At 33.5% G+C, this 23,433-nt stretch overlaps 1 protein-coding gene across 1 annotated transcript in view; it reads left to right on the top strand.

Annotated features, from left to right (window-relative positions):
* Window positions 1-17,459, top strand: part of Tex15 (testis expressed 15, meiosis and synapsis associated) — a 56,839-nt gene extending 39,380 nt beyond the window's left edge. Inside the window, exons 6-9 of the mRNA XM_047549680.1 lie at window positions 919-7,652; window positions 9,807-9,865; window positions 12,417-13,642; window positions 16,552-17,459. Coding sequence (XP_047405636.1) covers window positions 919-7,652; window positions 9,807-9,865; window positions 12,417-13,642; window positions 16,552-16,589 — 8,057 coding nt within the window. The 3' untranslated portion in view covers window positions 16,590-17,459. The remainder of the gene's footprint in view (window positions 1-918; window positions 7,653-9,806; window positions 9,866-12,416; window positions 13,643-16,551) is intronic.
* The last annotated feature ends 5,974 nt before the right edge of the window (window positions 17,460-23,433 follow it).

Here is a 23,433-nt window from a genome sequence, read left to right on the forward strand (position 1 = left end):
CCCCCCTGCCTGAAGAACCAACTTTTGGTTTCATTTATTTTTTCCCTATTGTTCTATTCTATTTCTTTAATTTTCTCTCTAATCTTTAGTTTCTTCCCTTTGTTTGCTCTAGGTTTAGTTTGCTCCTCTTTTTCTGCACTTTAGGGTAGAAAGAGATAGTATAGTGATTGAGGTTCTGTTTATAACCTGTACATAATCCTGAGCAAATTACTCTTAGTTTCACTTTCTCATCAATGAAATGAGAATGTCATGGAGGATAAATAGAATAATGTATGTAAAACACTTAAAATAGTAACTGACATCTATACCGATTTTCAGTCTTGCTTTTAAAAAGTCCTTTCCTCCCCTACCGTTATAAAAATATCCATCTATATATTCTAATACTTTTATAATGAATTTTATTTTGGTATAAGGAGATTTAGTAATCTATTCTTTTTTCTCTCATTAATCTCCCAGTTTTAAGAACTATTATCTCTTTATTTGTGATCTTATTTCCACTATAGCTTACTGTAATTAATAAAATCACAAATGTTTATAGAATTTAGAAATCTTCAACATAGCTATTCTGTATTGTGAAAAAGAGCCTTATGGTACTTCACAGTGATACAATTATAAATTCATAAATCTCACAAACAATTTTCTATTATTTGTCAGAATCATTTTTTGTAGTCAAATACTTTTTTAAGTAAGTAAGTTTGCTGGAGTGGGGTATGAGTTTCATGCTTCATCATTTATACTTTATTAGTTTGGTACTCATTCTCTTATCCCTTTGGTATTTCTACTGAGAACACATTTTAAAAACCGTTAGGTTACAAGATGAACTTTCAGTTAAAATCATTCATGACATAGTTTTCTTGTATTAAAAAAGTTGTCTGTAGAAACATTTTTCTTTTTCTTACTTTCTTCTTATTTCCACAGAAAGAACATGCTCTTTGAATAACTGTACAGTGGCCAAAAGAATTGGAAAAGGAAAAGATGCTACTGTCATCTTTGAGCATTTCAGGAAACCTGTAGATCCATTTGTTGAAGAAAACTGTTCATGCAATGCACTAAATTCAGAGATAAATCCTTCCAACTCAAGTATTTCTAATTCCTATGGAAATGTACAAAATGGAAACATTTCTATACTTGAAGCATACAGTGGAAAGACAGAAAATAATTTAGCAGAAATTAGAGACTCTTCTCAAATACATGAGCATGATTCAGGTCTTTCCTTGCCCAGTGATAATAGGGAAAGTGGTAATGGTGACTTTATGTTAAATTTGACATATCTTAAAAATATTCTAAGTGGAATTTCTGCTGCTTTCCCCCCTCACAACAATACTGGCTCAAGCACAGTTACTACTTCAAAACTCATCAAAGACCCAAGACTGATGAAGAGAGAAGAAAGCTTGGAAAAACAGAACATTACAGGTTTAAGTGAGATTTTGCCATTTGAGAAGAGTATAGATTATGACAATTCAGAAATAAATCTGTCATCCGTGCCAACTAATTCTGTCTCCTCACCTGAAGTCACTAGTGACCATACTATTCTTACTAATTGTTTGGATGTCTCCTGCTTCAAATTGTCTTTTGATGATTCACAGCCTCAGACTCGGAATACTGAGGACCATCATCAAACTGCACCCAATAAAATTACCATGGCAGAACAACGTAAGGACCAAGGCAGTCTTTCCTTCCCAATTTATTTTTCAAATATAGTTTCAGAAGGTGAAAACCAAAAACACAGTGAGGAAAAAACCCAGAGAGCCCAAGAGAGAAGCAACATCCCACTTTTAATTAAACAAAGCAGTGAGCCACATAACTCTTACAAATCAGTGAATGCTTGTACAGAAGAGTATAATAGTTACATCTCTCAGGAACCACAGTCTATTGCTCAAAAGCTAATGGAACTAAAATTGGAAAAAACAAATAAAACTTGTGTTAGCATTATGACTGATGCTTTCCAGGAAGAAAAAGACATTCCCCAGGCCAAAGAACTACTCATTGATGCAGTTATTACATCTCATGCCATTGAAACATCTCTTGACAATTCAAATTGCAACATAACTAGAGAGTATGTATGTGTCCAGAGAAAAAGTGAAAGTGAGCCCATATCATTAGAGAACATTCAGAGAGACTTCAAAGAAACACCTCATACTGAAGATGAAGGTCAGGATCACATTCTGTTCTATAATACACAGCTGAATAATGATATATACTTGGACACTAATTTCAAAGGGCAAGGATATAATGATAAAGAAAATGAAAATGAGGCTGAAGAGGAAGATAGTGCTTCATCTCCACAAAACATAAAGAATGTGTATGGAGGCAAGAAGCAGGGTTTTCATACAAACAACACCTTGACAAATATAAGTGAAAGGAGGGATAGTAATTACAACAAAGTAGAAATTCTAAGTTCTAAAGAATTTTCTACTACATTTAACTTAGTTTGGAGAGATAAAGATAAATCAACAGAAACTGCATTATTGGAGAGTGAAGATACAAAACAGAGAGACAAGCAAAATACTGAAAGTGTAGAGCATTTGAATTCCATAACTTTTCTTGAACTTGCAGATTCTTCAGTAGGTGAAGCTTCAAATGCTACAGTAGAGATAGCTAGTACTTCTATGCCTACGTTGAACACAGATTATGAAGGTCACCAAAGATTTGAGTTTAAAGACACCTGCTTTGAGAGTCCAGATTTTGGTTTGTTAGTAAAACATGGCATTTCTAATGGTGAAATTGATATGGATAAAGCTGAATTAAAAGACTCATCTCATCAGTCAATAAATGAGAACTCAGTTCTTCAAAGTTTGGAATTTCAAAGTGAGATTGAAATAGAATCAGAACAGTGTGATACCTATAACCATGGAAATGTACTTCATGAAGAAGTTGAGGCCTCATATGAGGCTCTGATGTCTCGTATTGATTGGAAAGGTCTATTAGGAAGCAATAATGGAGAAATGGAAGTTTTGGAAAGTACCACAAAAAATGAAAATATTGATCAGCATTGCTCTAAGAAAATATGTTTTTATTCCTCTATACAAAATGAGGAGCTCCACCCAATTTTACTTCCAGATCTACAAGTTAGAGTTACTAATATGTGTAGACCAGGATTCAACCCCATTGATGATTCCCTTGTATTGAAAGACAATCCTTACAAATATATGACTGAAGCCACAAATCCAGAAATAGATGAGAAAGGGGAAACTCCAGGATTTGAAATTGATTCCCAGCCTCCTGGTGAAAATTCAGGTTATCCATGTGAAGATAAATTTGGTAATTCCATGCCAGATACAGGAATTACAAATAAATATGAAATCTCCCATTCCCCTAACTTGAGTCATAATGCACACGCAAATCATGTGTCAGAAAAACAAAACAGTGGATCTTTGTCTATTAAACCTTCTAATACCACAGAAATAAATGATGAGTGCAGATATTACTTTACAAAATCAAAAAATGACCTTAATGATACTAAAAGTAAAAAAGACACAGACTCAAGAATTAGCAAAAGAAAGCTACATGCATCTTTTAGGGCTGAGAACATATCACATGAAATTTGTGGAAAGAAGAGGAAACTAACCAGTCAAGATTCATTTAAGTGTTTTTCTTCATTATCCCAAGGACGAATTAAAATATTTTCACAGTCAGAAAGACACATTAGAAGTGTCCTGGATATTCTAAATAGTGAAGCATCTTTATGTAAAAGCAAACGACTTTCCAGAACACTGGACAAAGCTGTACTTCACTTAAAAAAAGCTCATAGAAGAGTCCATACATCTCTGCAACTTATAGCTAAAGTGGGAGAAAAAAGAAAGGGCCCATTACCAAAAGCATATGCAATAATATGCAATAGTTTTTGGGAAAGTTGTGACCTTCAAGGTTATAGTTCTGTGTCTGAAAGAAGGTATTACTCTACTAAGCATTTTTTGCCAAAAAGAAAGTATGACAAACAGGAAGAAAAAAGAACTTTAGGATTTGATGTTAATAAATCATTAGCCTGTGTGTCAAAGAATAAGTCTTATAAAACAAATGTAGAGAAAATTGCAAAGTGCCACTCCAAGAAAAGAGTTGCCACTAGTGTCTCGAAAAGTCATGCCACAATTCATGTGAGTGAATTTTATGATCTAGAACAACATCCTGAATCTCAGTTGCCCCTTTTTTCTACATCCCCAAGTACAAGTCAATCAGAGTATAACAGTTTGAGACATTCAGAATCTTCAGAACTTCACCCCTTTTCTGGAAGAACTGAATGTCTGCTTTACCCAGATGAGAAACTAACTAAAAAGGAAAATCAAATTGATATAAAGGTATCTAACAGTAAATATAAAAAGCTTGAGGGCCATTCAGCACACAATATTAAGGATGTGACAAAAGAAAATTCTGATACTAATAAAGTAATAAATGAAAGCAATTCATCCTCTTTAAATTTCATAACAGAGAACAACCTAAGTTATAACACAGACAGCAATTATGAGGGGACTTGTATAGCTCACACAAAGGTGAAAACTGACATTTCAGTCTCAGACTCAAACATGAAGCACTTTTTGAATGTTGACATCTACAAACAAGAAAACCTCCTTTCATCTGGTTGTAAAAGAAATCTGGAAGTAAATGTTCCTATGGACAAGTGGACAGCTCCTATTAAGATGTGCAAACCAAACATCATCATAGGAAACTTCCTTATGGGTCCATTAAACTTAACTTCAGTAACAAACACAAAATACAGTACCCCTCAGTTGTTATCAACCACTCCAGTGACAGAGGAAGGAAAAACTTCAAAGTCTTATTTGGATAAACAGAGAATTTTTGCTTTGGATTCTTCAACATCTGGTACTGTATCACGCTGTCAACAGATAAATGGTGAAAAAGAGCTTCTTACAGAACAAAACTCTTCAAGTAATAGTTTCCTTATAGATGAGGATGAAACAAATGATACTGAATATTTTGAATTGGACCAAACATCAGTCCCTGAAGAAAGTAAAAGTTACAGGGAAAATATAATGAATAAATTACCTTCCAATGGTAGTTCTCTGCTCTTAAAAGATAATATAAAGTGTTCTTCAAAAAAATGTATCGCAGAGAAAGATATTCAGGACAGAAAAATTAGGAAAATTGAACAAGCAGAAAAAGAAGATCCAGTTTACAAAACAGGCACTACTGAAGGATTAACCATTAAGTATAAAAATCAAAGTAAGAACCTAAAAGAGGAATCCTCCCAGTTAAATATGAAAAAAATTAAAAGTAACTTAGTTGACTCCCATGTAAACATTAAAAATACTACTCCAGAGGGAGTCTCTATGAATAACACAATTTCTGGTCAGCCTAACAAAAGAACAGAGTGGAGAGTCAAAGTTAGTAATGACTCTCAGCCTGACTGTATTTCCACAGTAGGCATTCAAGGAATTAATTTTGTGCCTTTTCTACATGCCCAGTCTGAAGCCTGTGAAGTTACTGCTCTTCAGAAGCCTATATCATACATGAATGAATTAAATGACAAACATTGCTCAACTAATCATACAGCTCTTATAGCAGAGTTGTCTCAAATTTTGCAGAGGGCAGATGAAACATCATCTTTGCAGATACTAGAGGAAGAAACCAAGATTTGTAAAAACATTCTCCCTTCATTTGTTGAAGCTTTTGAAAAAAAACAAGAATGTTCACTTGAACAAATCCTGATTTCAAGAGAATTGCTAGTAGAACAAAACCTGTGGAATAATTGCAAATACCAATTAAAGCCATGTGCTGTTGATACTCTGGTAGAACTTCAAATGGTGATGGAAACCATTCAGTTCATTGAAAATAAGAAAAGGCTCTTAAAAGGTGAACCAACGTTCCGGAGCTTGCTTTGGTATGATGAGACATTGTACAGTGAGCTACTTGGCAGGCCACGTGGTTATCAACTGCAGTCCAGTTTCTATCCTGCTTTTCAAGGAAGGTTAAAATATAATGCATTCTGTGAGTTGCAGAGTTACTGTAATCAGTTGTTTGCAAAAACAAAAAAGAAAAAGAATTCATACTATGTTTTCTTAAAATACCAACGACAGATTAATGAGTGTGAAGCCATACTGAAGCACTGTTCTGATTGCTTTGACTTTTCTCTTTCTGTTCCATTTACCTGTGGTGTTAACTGTGGAAATAGTTTAGGAGACCTAGAAACCTTAAGAAAAAGTACTTTAAAGCTAATCAGTAAATATGAGGACTCCCCTAAAGTTTATACCTATCCTGGAAAACAAGACCATCTGTGGATTATCTTAGACTTGATCTCATCAAAAGTTAAATTTATCAAGAGCACTGAAGCAGTAACTATTAAAATTTCTCTTTATGGTCTGGAACATATTTTTTTTAATGCTGCGAAAAATCTTGTTTGGAAAGAGAGAAGACAGTTTTTCAGCAAAAAATACTTAGAAAAGAACAAAGATGTGCTACTCAAAATGAATGAATGTGCTTTGTCTAAGTTGCAGGAGATACATGATACCTTGTCTAAAGATTTAAACAGTGAAACAACTTCCAATATTGAACTTGAAGCAGATACTATGATTTCTTTCAGAAAGTCACATGATCTAATTAGTATAGAAGACTGTAGGTTTAACAGTACTTTGTTTTCACACCCAGAAATTTGTTATATTAGTGAAATACTGGATGAAGCTGAATTTGCAGACTTAAAAAAATTACAGGAACTTACTTTGAGATGTACAGATCACTTAGAAATCTTGAAGAAATACTTTCAGATGTTGCAAGAAGTTAACATAGATAATATTTTTATCACAGAAGAAAATGTTTTGAATGTCCTGCAGAACCACAACCATGGGGCTGTAATTTTAAAACCTGAAGCAGTTGAAACATACATTGAAATTGTTATGCTGTCAGAAACCATTCACTTTCTTAAGAACTCAATGGCAAAGAAACTAGACAACCAGAGATTTCGAGGTATGCTTTGGTTTGATTTATCACTTCTTCCTGAGCTTATACGCTGCCAAGAAAAAATGGCATCCTTTTCATTTCTTAAAGAGAACCCAGCTGAATGCCTTTGCAATGTAATAGAGACTACTATTTCTGAACTTGAGAAAAATCTGGATATTATCTGTAAATATAGTGAAGCTGTTAATTGTTCATATGCTCTGCATTTATTCTCAAGAGAACTTGAAGAACTTTCAGAAATTAAAAAGCTTCTAAAGAAATCTGAGTATTGCCTTTCCACATATATTGACTTTGTGCCATATATTGCATCCATAAATTATGGAAACACTGTGACAGAGTTAGAACACAACTATAATCAGTTTTCTACCCTACTCAAAAATATAGTGTCTGTCCCTCAGAAAGATTTAGGGAAAATAGCCCATATTATGAAAGTCATGAAAACAATTGAGCATATGAAGATTATATGTGCTAAAAATGCTAAATTAACTACTTCCTTTATACTATGCCAAATGGCACATAACAGAAGGAATGCTTTTCAACTAAAGAGAGAAGAAAAGATGAATATTCATGTTACAGTACCTGAGGAAAATAGAAATAAATCCAGTCCAATGAAAGTACCCTCAATTTCGGAGTGCGCAATCAAAAACTTCTCAAATTCCTCTAAAAAACAACCTATCACTATAGACAAGTGGGAAGACTCTCAGGAAGAAGAGAAAAATACTATTTCCTGTTGTAAAAAACAAAAGGTATGGATGATTTTAAATGAAATCTATTATTTTTGAGAACAAATCTCTTCAAGTAAACAAGTACTTTGCAAAATTTTAAAAGTTAATGTTTTAAGTTACTGCCTTATAAAACAAACTTTGCTAACTAAAGTATTGGATTTATTACCTATGAAATAATTCTGTACATGGAAGATACCTTGCAAATGTCTGCTTTTTAAACATAAAATCATAGAAGAATAAATTTTAATATAAGGGAAAGTTCATTATTATGAATGTATTTTAAGTGTATAATCAAGTATTTATTCATTACCTTCTATATAACAAGCCTATGCCCAGTGTAGTGAATATTAAAAACTATTGAAGCCTGTCTTCTTGACCATTATCATCCAGATGCAGAAGTAGGACAGATAAATAGATGATTATCAAGGAGTTAGAAAAAGTCTCGTATAAGTACATTTAAAAATTTTTATATAGCTTTTATATGCATGGCATTATAATGAGGATTATACAGATGTTAATTTATTATTCACAAAAACCTTGGGATATATGTACCATTGTTACTTAAAGATAAGGAAACTGAAGCATAGAAAGATTAAATAACTTTCCCAGGGTCACAGAGTTTGTAAACAGAATAGACCATTTCTAAAGCCAGGCAGTCTAACCAGAGCCCATTCTACCCTTTGCCCCTGCTCTACCCTCAGAGGCTTTGGGGACAGCTTTTCAAGAATTTCCTAGTTCAGAAGTAAATGAAAAGTAGGATTCTTTCTGTGCTCACTCCAGTTGTAGTTGTTAGTAAATCCTAGGTATAGATATTAGGAATTTAATCATCATCTATTGTACCATGTTTATAGAAAATGCTTAATAAACACCCAGAACACAAGTTGTATACTCAACATCAAGAATAAAGTGAGGATTATACTAAAAAGGTATTGTTGATATTGAGAAGCAAAAAACAAACAAAGCTTAGCTTGTCAGAGAAGATTTATTTTAAGGGAGAACACAGGCCAGAGTTTGCCTTACTAGAAAGAATGTTATCAGGTGAAGGTAAAATGAAGAGGGTTTTTAAGTTACACAAAGTAATGTAAGCAAAGACAATGCTTATTGACATCATTTGAGAAATGAGTTTAAAATCAAGTTTAGAACAATTTAACTTAGTGCACAAGAGTAAAACTAAGGATGAAGAAGATTGTTTCATGAACTATAGGTGTAGCTCAGCACTTAGTATGCATGAGGCCCTGTAGCACCAAAAAAGAGAGAGAAGGGAGGGAGGGAGTTTGAATTGCATTCTGTACATATTGAAGTATAATGTCATGGGAAGGGCTTTTTGGTGATTTGAAAGATAAGAAGATTGTAATGACTTAGAGAAGAGTGCTGTTTTGAAGAAAGTAAAATTCATACAAGTTGAGTATTCCTTATCCAAAATATGTAGGATCAAAAGTATTTCAGATTTGGGTTATTTTCAGGTTTTTTAGTATTTGCTTATACATGAAATCTTGGAGACGGGATCAAAGTCTAAACACAAAATTTACTTTTATATATACTTTATGGGTAATTTTTTATACTATTTTGAACAATTTTGTATGTGGGACAAAGTCTCATGGTGTGGAATTTTCCACTTAGGACATCATGTTAGTACTCAAAAAGTTTTATATGTTGGAGCATTTCAGATTTTGAATGTTTGGATTAGGGATGCTGATCCTGTATTTGACAGACCTTACTTTAAAAAATGATGGGACTCTGATTTACTAAAGAGGAAACAGTCATAAATGGACTCTTAAGATTAGTTTTAAGACTAAAATTAGTATTTTTTAAAACTAGTAAGAATGTTGCAAATTCTTTTTTCAAAAAAGTTCCAGCCAGGCACATTAGCATGTGCCAGTAATTCTAGCAATTTGGAGGCTGAGATAAGATGATTACAAATTCAAGGCCAGGTTAGTGTGACCCTGTCTCAAAATTAAAAATGAAAAGGGCTGAGAGTGTAACTCAGTGGTAGAAGGCCACAGGGTTCAATCCGCTGAACCATGAAAAAAATTACTCCAAATGTTAATGATATATGGAAAGTCCTGAAAGAGTCACTGGTTATTTTTTTCCAGGAGGGGGCAGTGGGGAGTACTAATATTTGTATTATAGTTTGTTATCACCAATGTAGATTTTCTTTGTATCTTGTAAACATAGGTTAGCATGAAAGATGTCACAAAAATCTACAAAGAGGAATCAACATTCAAGCAGCCAAGGTAGGCATTGCCATCAGCCCTAACTAAAGAAAAATTAAACAAAATTAGGCAAATAGTAAGGTATGAGAGTAAAACAATTATTTATATAACTCTATTGGATCATATGAATAATTTATGGGACAAGAGTAAGAAGCTAAAGAAGGAGAAGTTTGTTTCAAATTATATATTTTTTTATGTTAGGCCTGAGTTTAAACTTCATTCAGTAAGTATTTAAGGCTAATGTTATAAGAAATGTGTTTTCTCAGTGATTATAAATAGTAAGACTGTGAGCACAGTTCAAAAAGGTAAGTTGGGGCTGGGGAGATGGCTCAGTTGGTAGAGTGCTTGCCTTGTAAGCCCAAGGCCCTGCATTCAATCCCCAGCACTGCAAAAAAAAAAAAAAAAAGTAAGTTATCCAAGACAGAAAATGGTGATTCTTTTACAGAAGAAGAAGGAAAAATTCACATTAATACATATTACTTAACAGATTAATGGTTTCCTAAAATGGCATAAAGGAATAGGACAAGTATTTTTTAAAAAACTTATAGATTTTACAGACCAGCTAGATTTCAAAATTGGATGGAGATCTAAATTGCCAATTTATATCACTAAATGGGAACATTAACATAGATGGTGTGTGTCACAGACACATACACAATGTATTATATTATTTCATAAAAGGATGTTTTAACATTGTAAAATAGAAAGGATTAGGAATGCTGATAGTTCTTTTTTTTTGAGGGGGGGGGGGCGGGTACCAAGGGTGCTTAACCACTGAGCCATGTCCCCAGCCCTTTTTTATAGTTTATTAGAGACAGGGTCTTGCTGAGTTGCTTAGTCTTCCTAAGTTGCTGAGGCTGGCTTTGAACTCGCTGTCCTGCATCAGTCTCCCGAGCCATTGGGATTACAGGTGTGAGCCACCATACCCTTTGCTGATAGCTCTTTAAACTGAATAAGTTATCTTTATGAAACATGAACTACATTATTTATATTTGTCTCATTTTATTGTGAAGTGGTACCATTGCACTTAATAACATCTTGTTTCATGTACCTCTGAGATTTTGAAGTTGCACATGGCTTCAGTTTTTTCCCCATGTTATGAGGGATAAGTTATACAAAATAAAGGAAAAATAAGCAACCTCATTTATATCTTACTTGGTTTTGTCTCTTTAAGTATAATGTTCTCTTTACTACATTTCTGGAGTCCTTTTCTTACATATATGACTTTCTGAGAAGGTGTGTGGTGACTAAAAATTCAAAGGGATAACATACAAAAATCATCTTAGTTTTGTTATAAGTACAGGTGGTGTTTACTTCTTAAAGTCAAGCTGTAGGTTGTGGGTGTAGCTCAGTGGTAGCATGTTCAAGATCCTGGGTTGGATCTCCAGCAGCACAAAACAAAATCAAGCTATAATTCACTTAACAGAAAAATTAATTCTCACATAAGACTGTTATTATAGAATGCTATCTTCATAGAAATGAATTTCCTCTAAGAGTACATAAAGGGACAGACCAAACAGCTGCCAATCTGTAAGGTCAAGATACCATTGAAAATGTAATAAAGTCAAAAATCATACTTTCTGGGAACTCAGTTTTATATGGAGTTAGATGTTGATGTAGGTTAGCATTAAAATGCCTTTTAAGGAGGCTGGGTTAAGTAAAACGTGGCACTTACAGTTTCCTGATGGGGTATACAGATTCTAGGCCAGGGATGAATTTCTCTTGATCCTAGAGAAGTAGTAATTCTCTTCCCTTCTCACCTTATTTTTTTTCCACCTATAATTCAAAGAATTTGATAAAAGACCAAAAAACATAATTATCTTGAGGACCTATATTAATTCTCTTATTCTAGACACACTCAGATGCTTCTCTCAGTCTGCTTGAAGTTATCTAAATTTAGGTAAGAATACCAAGAAAATTGACAAGAAATTTTGAAGGTCTGTTTTTCCTATTCTCAAAGATGGACAGGGGGCGGGAAAACTTTGTCATAACAAGAAAGGGAAGAGATCTTTTGTTGGAGAAGGGAGAGTCTAAAGCTGGGAGTTATACCAGGTATATAGATACTTACAAGTAATGAAGATTGTCAATGTGTTGGAGGTACATAAATTAGAAATTACACTGAACAAGTGAATAATGATAATTTCCTAATTTTAATGGCCTGTATCAGTAAATGTTTGAAGCACAAAACTGTTAAGTACAGTAAGGAAGATATTTGAAATGCAGAGTATTATCATATTTAGCAGGAAAAGTATATAAATTCAAACCTGGTAAATAAAACTGGGAAAATAATGTTACTTGTATTTTCCCAGTAGAATAAGAAATGTCAGTCTTAGGAACTCTTCTGAATAAATATATCAGTTATATATATTGTTAAAATTTTGTGACTGGCAGGGCTGGAATTGTGGCTCAGTGGTAGAGCCGCTTGCCTAACATGTGCGAGGCACTGAGTTCCGTTCTCCACACCAAATATAAATAAATGAATAAAATAAAGGTCTATCAATACCAAAAAAATTAAAAATATTTTTGTGACTGTATATTTAAAGTTGTTTTATTTATATATTATACTCAATAGGGCTACAAGATCTCATCCCAAAAGTGAAAATGAAATAGAATCAAATCCATCAGATATTCTAAAAAGAAATTATGTATCTCCAAAAATGGTTGGAATGCAAAGCTTACTTTTACCTTTAAAGACCCTACAGAACACTTGCACATCAAGGTCAGAAAGCAATATAGATTTAACTGATAGTTTATCTGGTACCTCAGAACACCTCACCAGACAACAGGAAAACTTCAGTACCATAAAGAAAAGAAATGTGAGTTTTAGTGTTGCTGAAACAAAAAGTGATAAGAAAGCGTGTGCTTTTGCAACTTGTGACCAAAGAAATACAGATGATACCTTTACAGAAGACCACTACACTACAGATCCCACACAGAAAACTTGTCTTTCAAACATAAATCCAGGAACTGATGACTGTCCTGTGCCTAATGCAACAATGTTCTCAAAGCCTATTTTCCATTTTTTGAGAGATATTCATACCAATCTAGAAACAAATGATACAGTCCTTGAACATCAAGATAATGAAATGTTAAATTCATCTATTAAAAATTCCACATGCATCAGTTCTCCAGAATCCACATGTATCCAGGGCAAAGTTTCTATTCTGCAAGAAAATAAAAAGCAGTCTGCAAAAACCGAGTCAGAGGAAAAATATATGAAGAATACATTGAAGCCCAGTACAATACCCTTTGGACAAGCTGGAATTTTAACCCTTGATGCGAATCAAAGAGCACAATATTCTTTTTCTGGACAACAGGATCAGGAGAATCTGAAAGGCCTGAATAAGAAAGCTACCACATATTGGAATGAACTTCCACAGTCTGCGTGCAACCCAATGTACAATTCTTCTGAGCATTCATTTGGAACCTCATATCCATACTATTCTTGGTGTGTCTATCATTATAGCAGTAGCAATGGCAATTCCATTACCCACACATACCAAGGAATAGAATCATATGAAGTATACCCACCACCTTCTGGGATATTGACTACAGTTGCAAGTACTGTCCAAACCACACATTCTAATATTCTGTATTCTCAATATTTTAGTTACTTTGCTGAGCAGTCACAAGCAAATGCCTTTATGCCAGTGAATGGGTATTTTCCATCTCAAAGGCCTGTTTATTATAATTTTCAACAGCCGATTTTTTCACAATATGCTCATCAACCATTACCACAAGCTGCATACCCTTATCCTCCTAATCCAGGTGTTCTTCAGGAAGTCCCTTGGATTTATGGTGAGTTTTACAAGGTTTTTTTTTTTAACTTAATTCTTTTTTTTCCTTTTGTTTGTCTAATTCCACCATCTTTCCTTCCCCCCACCCATTTCGCTCTATACAATCTAGCGTTCCTCCATTCTTCCCTTACCCCCATCTCCCCATTATGTATCAGCATCCACTTACCAGAGAAAACATTTGGCCCTGTTTTACAAGTTTTAGTGCTTGCCTCACAGGGTTTTTATTCTTAGCTTTGTACATTTGTGTAAATGGAATTCACAATACACTTATTATATATATAGCAGTCATTTTTTCTGTGCAGATATGTAGAATTTTTCATATGTCAGGCAGAATTGAATTGTATTGGGTGGAAATCTAGTTGTCAAAGATTAGAGAAGAAGAAGAACAGGGTAATGTCACTAATATGTCCTTCAGTAAAACCCACTTCAGGGAGTAGTTAAGTAAGACATAGTTAAATCCATACAGTGAAGCAACCATGAAAAGGTTTGTAAAAGTTTTTAATGCCATGATAGTTTTAAAAACTGTCATGGGTTGGGGTTGTAACTCAGTGGTAGAGCGCTTGCCTAGCATGCATGAGGCCCTGGGTTTGATTCTCAGCACCACATAAAAATAAAATATTGTGTCCACCTACAACTCAAACAATTATTTTCTTAAAACTATGTCATGGTAGTTGGAGGCTATATAGAGTTAAAAACCAAGGTTGAAAAAGAAATCATATAAAGCAACCTTTTCTTCTATTAGAATTTCAATATAATATAGTGGTATAAGTGAATGGAATTAATTGAAACATAACTGGTAAAGTAACATGATAATTTAATCTCCAGAACTTGAAAATTTTCCTCTTTAAACACTTGACTCTGTAAAATATGACCAGAATATTTTTAATTAAATTGAAATGTGCATTTACCAGAGTTAAAACAAAATTAAAAAATAATTATTCTGCAGAAACAGTAATCAGGCACTAACCCAAGTGTTCTCTCATTAGAGATAAAATGTAATTTAAATAATGATAATTATCTGTAACATCTTAGAGAAATTCAAGTGAAATGATTTTAAACAGTTTAAAATTATTTCTTACAGACTAAAAAGTACAAAAAAAATATTTGTGAGTCCATTTGTGTGAATTGAACAAGCTATGTGTTCATACTGTAGGGGGATGGGTAAGGATCAAACGCAGGACTTCACCCATACTAGGCAGGCAATCTACCACTGATCTGCATTCCCAACCCAACATAATTCTGTTTCAAACTAAGAAATCTGATCAGGACCTCTGCATTGAAGTGACTACTGATTTCCTGTAACCTATAGGATAAAATTCAAACACTTTAGCTTGGAATTTAGCTGCTCATAGTCCTGCATATCCAACTTCATTTCATAGCACTTCTACCTGTACAATCAAATCTCATTGAATTTCTTAACTATTTTCCTATTCTGTGGTACTTTTTACATGCTTCTCTCAAATGATAGGACCTGTGGGTATTAGGTAGTATTGTAATAACTGTATATCTTTTCCTTCTTTCCTTGTCCCACCAAATAAGTTTAAATAGGACAGATATTTTTCATGTAAGAAATAAGGGAGGAAGAAAAGAGGGAGAAAGTATATGACTCTGCTTTTTTCCTTTATGATTAATTTGATACTATTTCTGATGCTATAAAGATGAAAATCAAGCATAGTAGATGTGGCAAACTTACGAATTAAAGTAGACAACATTTCTGAAATAGAAAATGTTCTCATTATTCAGGGTTTCTTGTGTTCTTAATAGAGTTAAGCCATATGTAATATTACAAAAGATCATTCTGCAATCAAGTCCAGTTATGACTCTCAAAAATCATAATTATTGACTGGGCACCGTGGCATACTCCTGTAAATCCAGCAGCTCTGGAAGCTGAAGATCTCAAGTTCAAAGCCAACCTCCACAATTTAGTGAGGCCCTAAGCAACTTAGCAAGACCCTGTCTCAAAATAAAAAATAAAAGGTCTGGGAATGTGGCTCAGTGCCCCAGGGTTCAACCCCTGGTTAAAAAAAAAAAAAAAAAAAAAAAAAATCTTAACTATTACCCGTTGGTTATATGGGTTCAATGAAAAAAAAAAGTTATTTCAGTTATTAAAGTATCCAGAGGTCACTCTAAAAAAATTTGGAGGCCCATCATGGTGATATACACCTGTAATCCCAACTACTCAGGAGTCTGAGATGGGAGGATAACAAATTCAAGGTCACTCTGGTCAGTTTAGCAAGACACTGTCCAAAACAAAATGAAAATGAGGGCCAGGTGTAGTGGTACATCTCTGTAATCCCAGTGACATGGCAGCTGAGGCAGAAGGATTGCAAGGTTCAAGGTCAGCCTTAGCAACTCAGTAAGACCCTGTCTCAAAATAAAAAGGTCTGAGAATGTAGCTCAGCAGTAACATGCTTACCTAGCATGCATGAGGCCCTGGGGTCCAGTGCCTGGTCCCCAGAGGGAAGCAACTGCAATTTTATCAGCACATATTTTAGTTTTTATGAATGCAAATGATCCGTAGATATTACCTCTCACACTCACACTTAGTTCATTCTTTAAAAAATGTGAAAATCCCTTGGTCCTTTTATCACTAATTTGTTCACAATGCCTGTATTCAACACCAGAAAAATGGAACTCAAGGATGATGTTTAATTGAGCCCTGTGTGCCAAGCATGTTATGTCCTTTATTGCCTTTAATTTTCACAGAGTGCTGGAGAGAGATGGAAAGATACTGTTTTTTCACTGATGAGGAAACCACTCCTCAGAGAACCTTAAATAGCTTTCTCATGATCTAGTAAAGGACAGATGTGGGGTTTGAATTCTGATCTTTTGGCTTAAATTAATCTCAGGTTATTTCTACTATTATCATTAGTCTACAGCATTAACTTATCTCCAATCTGTTTCTTCCAGCTCCATGGCAACAAGAACAGTTTCAGCCAGGACATTGAAAATAATATGACTACTGAAATAAAGGAGATTTAACAAGTTTTCTGAAGTATTTTTACTTATGTATTTCTTAATGTTTAGCATTTTAAAATAAAAGTGCATAGCCCTTTATAAAATATGTAAATTAATAATGTATTATATAAGGTGTTAGGAAATTAATTTCTAACATCTGGGAAAAAAAAGAATTATTTCCACACAGTTGTAAAGGAAGTTAATTCAATATTTAAGGTTAAGCAATAATGGTAAAATCTTTAAAACCAAGTTTTTATTTGTTGTTTTTTAATTATTTATTGTGTTGTGGCATTGAGCCGAAAGTAGAAATATTTTTCTTGAATTGGTCGTCAAACCAACAATTGGATGATTCTTGACACTTTGTTCAGATAATTTACAATTCTATCTTGTGAATTCCTTTGATTTCAATATTTTATAATTTTTACTTGTAAAATATTCCTAAATAGAAATACTGGTTTGCATATTTTCAGTGTTTCCCTGAGTAGAGATTTTTACAGATTTTATGTTGGAAGCAGTTGTAGTTCATTACATTGGAATTAACACAAGTCTGATGTGTCTTTCCCACCAGAACTTTTTCCAAAAGATTATTTCTTTTGTATTTGTACTTCACAATTTAAATGGCTCTTTAAATGATTTTGTAGCAAATAATAGGGTATGTTTATGCTTATGCAGTTAATTAAGCCATATTGCAATAGTTTAAGTAATGCATGAATACAAGGTTTTTAATGCTCTTGGCATAGTTTTTCTTTCTTTTTCAACATTCTGAAGCAAAAGTAAAAAATTCTTAGTAATAATCATCACAGGACAGTTGAATGTAATAACTACCATCTTGAGCAATGTGTCTGCTCATACATTATTCCCTTCCTTGTTCAGTAGCCATTCCTGATTTTTTTTTTAAGATCCCAGTAAGAAAAAAAAAAAAAAAGATCCCAGTAAGAAAAATCCCTCAGAACCAAACAGACCTTTCTCACCTTGTAGTTAGCCCTAAAAAGTGACAAGAAATTTGCTTTGACTGAATCTGAACAGCCAACAAAGCTTCAATATTTGTTCAAATTTCTGTTAAACCTTTTGTTGTCCTGCACGGGCCTCTAAAGAGTATAATTCTGCCTTGTTCAGTGCAGAGTAACTCATTTTCAATTCAGAAAGTCTCTGAGAACCCCCAAGATAAGCCTGTTTAGTCACATCAACAATATAGAATGGAATTTTGAATACTTAGGGTCCTCTAACATAAATATCTTTGAGAGAAGAAACTCAAGCAGAGAACTGTAGCCAGAAGAAATAAGGAATTTGAAAAATGACGGAATTAAAGCAATAATAAAATGACAGTTTTGGTTGTTTTATTTGAAATTTGTCAAAATCGGAACTCCTGAACCAGATAGGAAAGCAGTAGTATTAACTGTTATTCAAGAAATGACTTTACCTCAGCCATTTTATTTATGTTTAACTATGGAAATATGTCACAAAGTTTATTATTAAAAATATTTCTATAATACAAGGTAAACTAAAAGTTAGATATTCTAGAACAGTACTGTTTAAATAACCTTCAGATTCTGTTGGTAATTGTCTTCATAATATTGGTATTTCATAGGTTTTATAATTTCTTTAAAACACCTCATCTAATCATTTACATTTAAAAAATCTGTACTTTGACAAAATATGAAAAACTGGAGTTTTTTTTGTTTTGTTTTGTTTTGTTTTTTTTGGGTGCTGGGGATCGAACCCAGGGCCTTGTGCTTATGGAGTATTTTTTTTACCCTTAAATAAGTACATGTTTTGACTTTAAAAATAAAAATGAAACAAAATGATCAAAATATAAGCAAAAAAAAAAAAAAACTTGCTTGTTTGTAACTTGTCTTAGAACTGAAAAAATTGAATAAACTGGATTTCTTCTAATTTGAGTTCTTTTTGTCTTTTGAAAAGCTAATAAAAATATGAATGGTCCTTGGTTTAACCATACTTATTACATGAAAAACAACCCACAAAGAGCAGCCTCCACTAGATTTTTAAATAAACTTTCAGACTACCTCATTTCTAAGATATATGCATTTTTAAATCTCTGTATGTATCCAAAACTAATATTCATTGAGGTCAGTTGAGGCTATATGTCTTCTCCACAGACAGTACTTAAGAGTGATGACTTGAAAGCTTCAAAAGAGAAGAGTTAAGCCTCCATACTCTTCAAATAGTTTAGGGGAAAACAGTTTTACTTATATTCTTGCATATGTGGTATTTTAAAACCATTAGATTTTTTTACAGTTTTCAATTCATATGATATTAATATTGCTTGAATAACAGTAAATTCACAGTTATTCATGTAGTTAGAATTATGGAGGAAGAAAATTAAATTATGGATTCCTGTAAGACCAACATTTTAAAAATTATTTCTGATTAGTATAATTCAAAGAACAGTAACTGCAGATTCCTGGTGAGCAATTGCTAATGATAGAGGGAAGCTGAGGGGTTGTTGATTACTAATGCAACTTGAACAGGAAAATTTTCTAAGGATATAAATCCTATTTATTTCTTGCTGTGTAAATTTCTGTTTGCTTTATTGTTGCATGTTATTTTGAAACATAATGTTATTTTGTAGAAAGTTTCCATTGAAATAACTTGTAGAATTATCTCAAAATTTTGCATTCTAATTTCTCATCATGGAAACATTTTTATCTTTAGGTTTGTTACTCTTTATTTTTTTTGCAGTGCTGGGAATTGAACCCAGGGGCTTACAAGGCAAGCACTCTACCAACTGAGCTATATCTCAGCCCCTCCTTTTATTTATTTATTTATTTATTTATTTATTTATTTATTTATTTATTGGCAATGCTGGGGATCGAACCCAGGGCCCTGTGCTTGTAAGGCAAGCACTTTACCAACTGAACTATCTCCCCAGCCCCCCTCCTTTTATTTTTAATGTCTGATTTTCTTTAAGAATGATTTAGGAATATGACAGATCTATTTTTAAAATTTTAATTAATTTACCCAGAGCTTCAAGCATACTACTAGGCTACATCCCCAACCCTTTTTAAAAAGGGTTTCACTGTTGCCTAGACTGCCCTTGTGATTCTCCTTCAGCTTCTTGAGTTGCTGAGATTATATACATATGCCACCACATCCAGCTGTGAATGACAGTCTTTGCTTTGGAAGATGGTCTAGTCAGTTGAACATGTTCAGTGAATTAAAGGTACATTTATGTTGACTCAGCAGTTATTACATATGTGACCTTGGCTTAAAGTGTCCTCTTCTACTTGTGTGTATGTGTTTCAATTAATCTTTATATCAATCCTATAAAAGGAAGTAGCATTTGCTCATTTTATAACTTCATTCAGAAGGCCCTTCAAGATATTTTTGCACTTTAGGTCATTTTTGTGAGCATCATTTAATAATTTCCAGTATCATTGGTTTGAAAATAATATCAGATTTAAATCTCTTCTGTGATATGTTATTTTCTTTTTTATTAAATTCTAGACAATAGCTTGTGTACCTGATAGACAAAATCCGTCTTTTAAAATTTGAGTACAGTGCCCACTGGTAGCTCACACCTATAATCCCAGTGATTTGGGAGGCTGAGGCAGGAAGATCACAAGCTTGAGGACAGCCTCAGCAATTTAGTGAGACCTTAACCAAATTAGCAAGACCCTGTCTCAAAAAAAAAAAAAATTTAAAAAGATTTAGGGGTGAAGGTCAGTAATAGAGCAAATTGGATTCAATCCCTAGCACAACAAATAATAAGTAAATAAAGGATTAGGGACCTAATTGTAGCATGGGCAAGGCCCTGGGTTTGATTCCCTAACAAGGCAAAACATTTAATAAAATTTAAATAATGTTCAGAAAAGCAATCCAGTAATTCGATACTTCATGTTTGCCTAAGAGTTTTCTTCTGTGTGCATAGAAATAATTGTAGTCTTTTGGTTAAGATTATTTTAATTATATTGAGGTGAATGTCTTGTTGGGAGTTATGTGAAATCAACTCACTGACTCCCAGTCTACTACTTTCCAGCTGAAGTGTTTTGAAACCACATCTGAATATTAATGGAAACATCACTTCGCTCAAGATTAACTGTCCCCACTTTACCTTTTGAATGATATTCTGAAGCTTACTCTGCCTGACGTCCCTGAGAAGTTCTCTTTCTGCCTTAACTTCCTTCCCTCATTTTCAGAACTATCCCAGACCACTCCTGTGACAGTTTCCTGGAACTCATACCCACCTTCTTCAATGAAGAAACTATGTTTCAAATATGCCATCTATTGAAATTGCACACTCAGCCCGCTGAGTCAGCTGTGTTCCTTTTGGGGCCTACCAATTTTTCAGGTCAAAATATTAGGACAAACTAAAAACTGTAAGTCTGAAGTTGACATATGCATTACAATTTTTCCTGTTTAAATAGATCCTGTTCATATATGACTGGTTTTCAGGAAAGAATTACTGCCTTTGAAGAGTGATACCTCTATTTGAATCTGAAGAACAAAAAAGTAAATAGGTATTTTAAAATAATTACACACTTGCACAAAAATTGGGACAATATTTCAAACCACTTAAGTTGTTAACTTGATGTAGCACCATCCCTAAAACTTTAGTGTTTTCTACAAAGAAGGTGAGTCCCTACTTAATAATATGACCATTGAGATTAAGAAAATTGACACCACTATATTACTGCCATCTTATTCCTTAGACTCATGCAATTTTCACTATTCATCCCAGTAACAGGCTTTATAGCAAAGGATTTATGTTAGGATTATAGGTAGCATTTCATTGTCAGGTCTCTCTCAGTCTGAAAATATCCTCATTCTTTGATTTTTAAAACTTTGACACTTTTGAAAAGTATTTTATGCAATGTGCCTCGGTTTGGATTTATGTGATGTTTTCTTACTACATTTAGGGTATGCCTCTTTGGTTCCGTCTCACAAAGAACAAATATGTATATACCAAGAGTTAATAAACATGAAGGGCCAGATATAGGAAATGATGTAAAACCCAGAAACAACCTATAGTGCACCTGTAGTCCCTACTCGGAAGACTGAGCTACTCGGAAGATTGAGGTGAGGGAGATATCTGGGAGCCCAGAAATTCAAGACCAGCCTGGGCAACATTGTGAGATGACTTTCTCAAAAACAAAAACCCAAAGAGAAAAATGACTTTGACCACAAGTTTCTATTCAAAGAACTCCGCAGAGAGAAAACAAGTTATTTGCCACAAATAACACATTAGGGGTTAACATATAGAACATACTTCTGGAAGTCAACAAAAGAATATTGAACATCCTGTGATTTGAATAGGCAAATCACAGAAAAGGAAACCCAAATGAGCAACAAATGAGATGTTAAAACTAGTAGAGGAGAAATATAAAGTAAAAAGAGATGCCACTTTGGTTTTTGGGAACAGCAAAACTTCAAGAAGGGTGGATAATAGGAGAAAAGATATAATAGAATGGATTCTGACAATGGAATACATTAGAAGAAGCTAACAACATAATGATCATTTAATGAAGTCAGAAAAATGATGTGTATATTTGCATATAAAGATAACTATTTTTCATAGATAATTGGATATATACCAAATACATTAGAGGTGTTTTTCACGGGGGAGAGATGAGATTGTGTATGGGATGAAGGGATGGAAAAATAAGGAATTTTGCAGACACAATATTTATTTGACAACATGCTATGAAATGAGGAAAAGGATTAATTACACCTGTTTGGGATCCATAAGAAAGGAGTTAATTTCCATACCAAACCATGAAAGGATAAATTATACCTATAAAAATTAGCATGTAACTATGACAACTTAAAATGCAACTGTTTTTAAAGTGTTTTGTTACAAGATGACAACCAAATACAGTGCTAACCAAAATTGTAAATGCAATAAATTGAATAGAACAAAAATGTATTAAGAGGTTTTTTAAAAAATTTTCCCCTTTTGGGGAAAAAATTCAAGGTAAAAATATAATTTCTTGCAATATTCTGTCACTAACTCTCTGATACCAATGTGATGTCTTGCAACTCAATTCTGAAACACCTAGAGTTAACAGAAACCCCACAAGTGAAGGGGAAATTCCATGATAAGATATAAGACCATCCTGACTTCAGACTCCAGCTTTAAGTTTTAGGAGTTCTTAAACAATGCTGACTACAGATTTAGGGGTTTTATTATATAGACCTTATTAAATCACTGGTCACTTGACTGAATTCAGTCTCCACTTACAGCTCCCTTTCCTAGAGGTCAGGTTGGTTCACAGTTGACTGACCTATCTACAAGGTTGGTCTTTCTGCTGACCAGCCCCTTTCTTCCTGAAGGTATCTAGGGCCCCACCAGGTGTTACTGCATGGGCACAACAAAGACGCTTCTATCACTCAAGAATTTTTGAAGCTCTGTGTCACCACAGAATTTACTGTATTAATTCCAATAACAACATACATTCCAATTATCAGAAGGTATTTGAACTGGGAGTTAAAATATTTCTTTAATCATCTGAGGATTACAATTTTTATAGGAATCTTTTACAGACCAATACAAAGAATAATTTTGATGTAGTATATAATTCTTATAAAATATGAATTCATATTTTAAATGGTAAAATATAACAGAAAAAATATCAGTGTTTACATATATTAAAAGAAATGTCAATTGTGTAGGAACAAAATTTAACATCAAGTCAAAGGATCTGATCAAGTAAACAGTTTTAAAATTCTTTGACCAAGAGGAAAAAAGTAAACAATTAAAATGAGAACATTTTTGGTAAACAACAAAATTTAGAACTGTCCCACAAAGAAGATTAAATGCAGTTTTGCATGAAAGTAATCAGCGAGGATGAGAGATTGATGGTTATGTACTGCAAG

This window comes from Sciurus carolinensis, chromosome 4 (assembly GCF_902686445.1).
Source record: "Sciurus carolinensis chromosome 4, mSciCar1.2, whole genome shotgun sequence".
Lineage (NCBI taxonomy): Eukaryota > Metazoa > Chordata > Mammalia > Rodentia > Sciuridae > Sciurus > Sciurus carolinensis.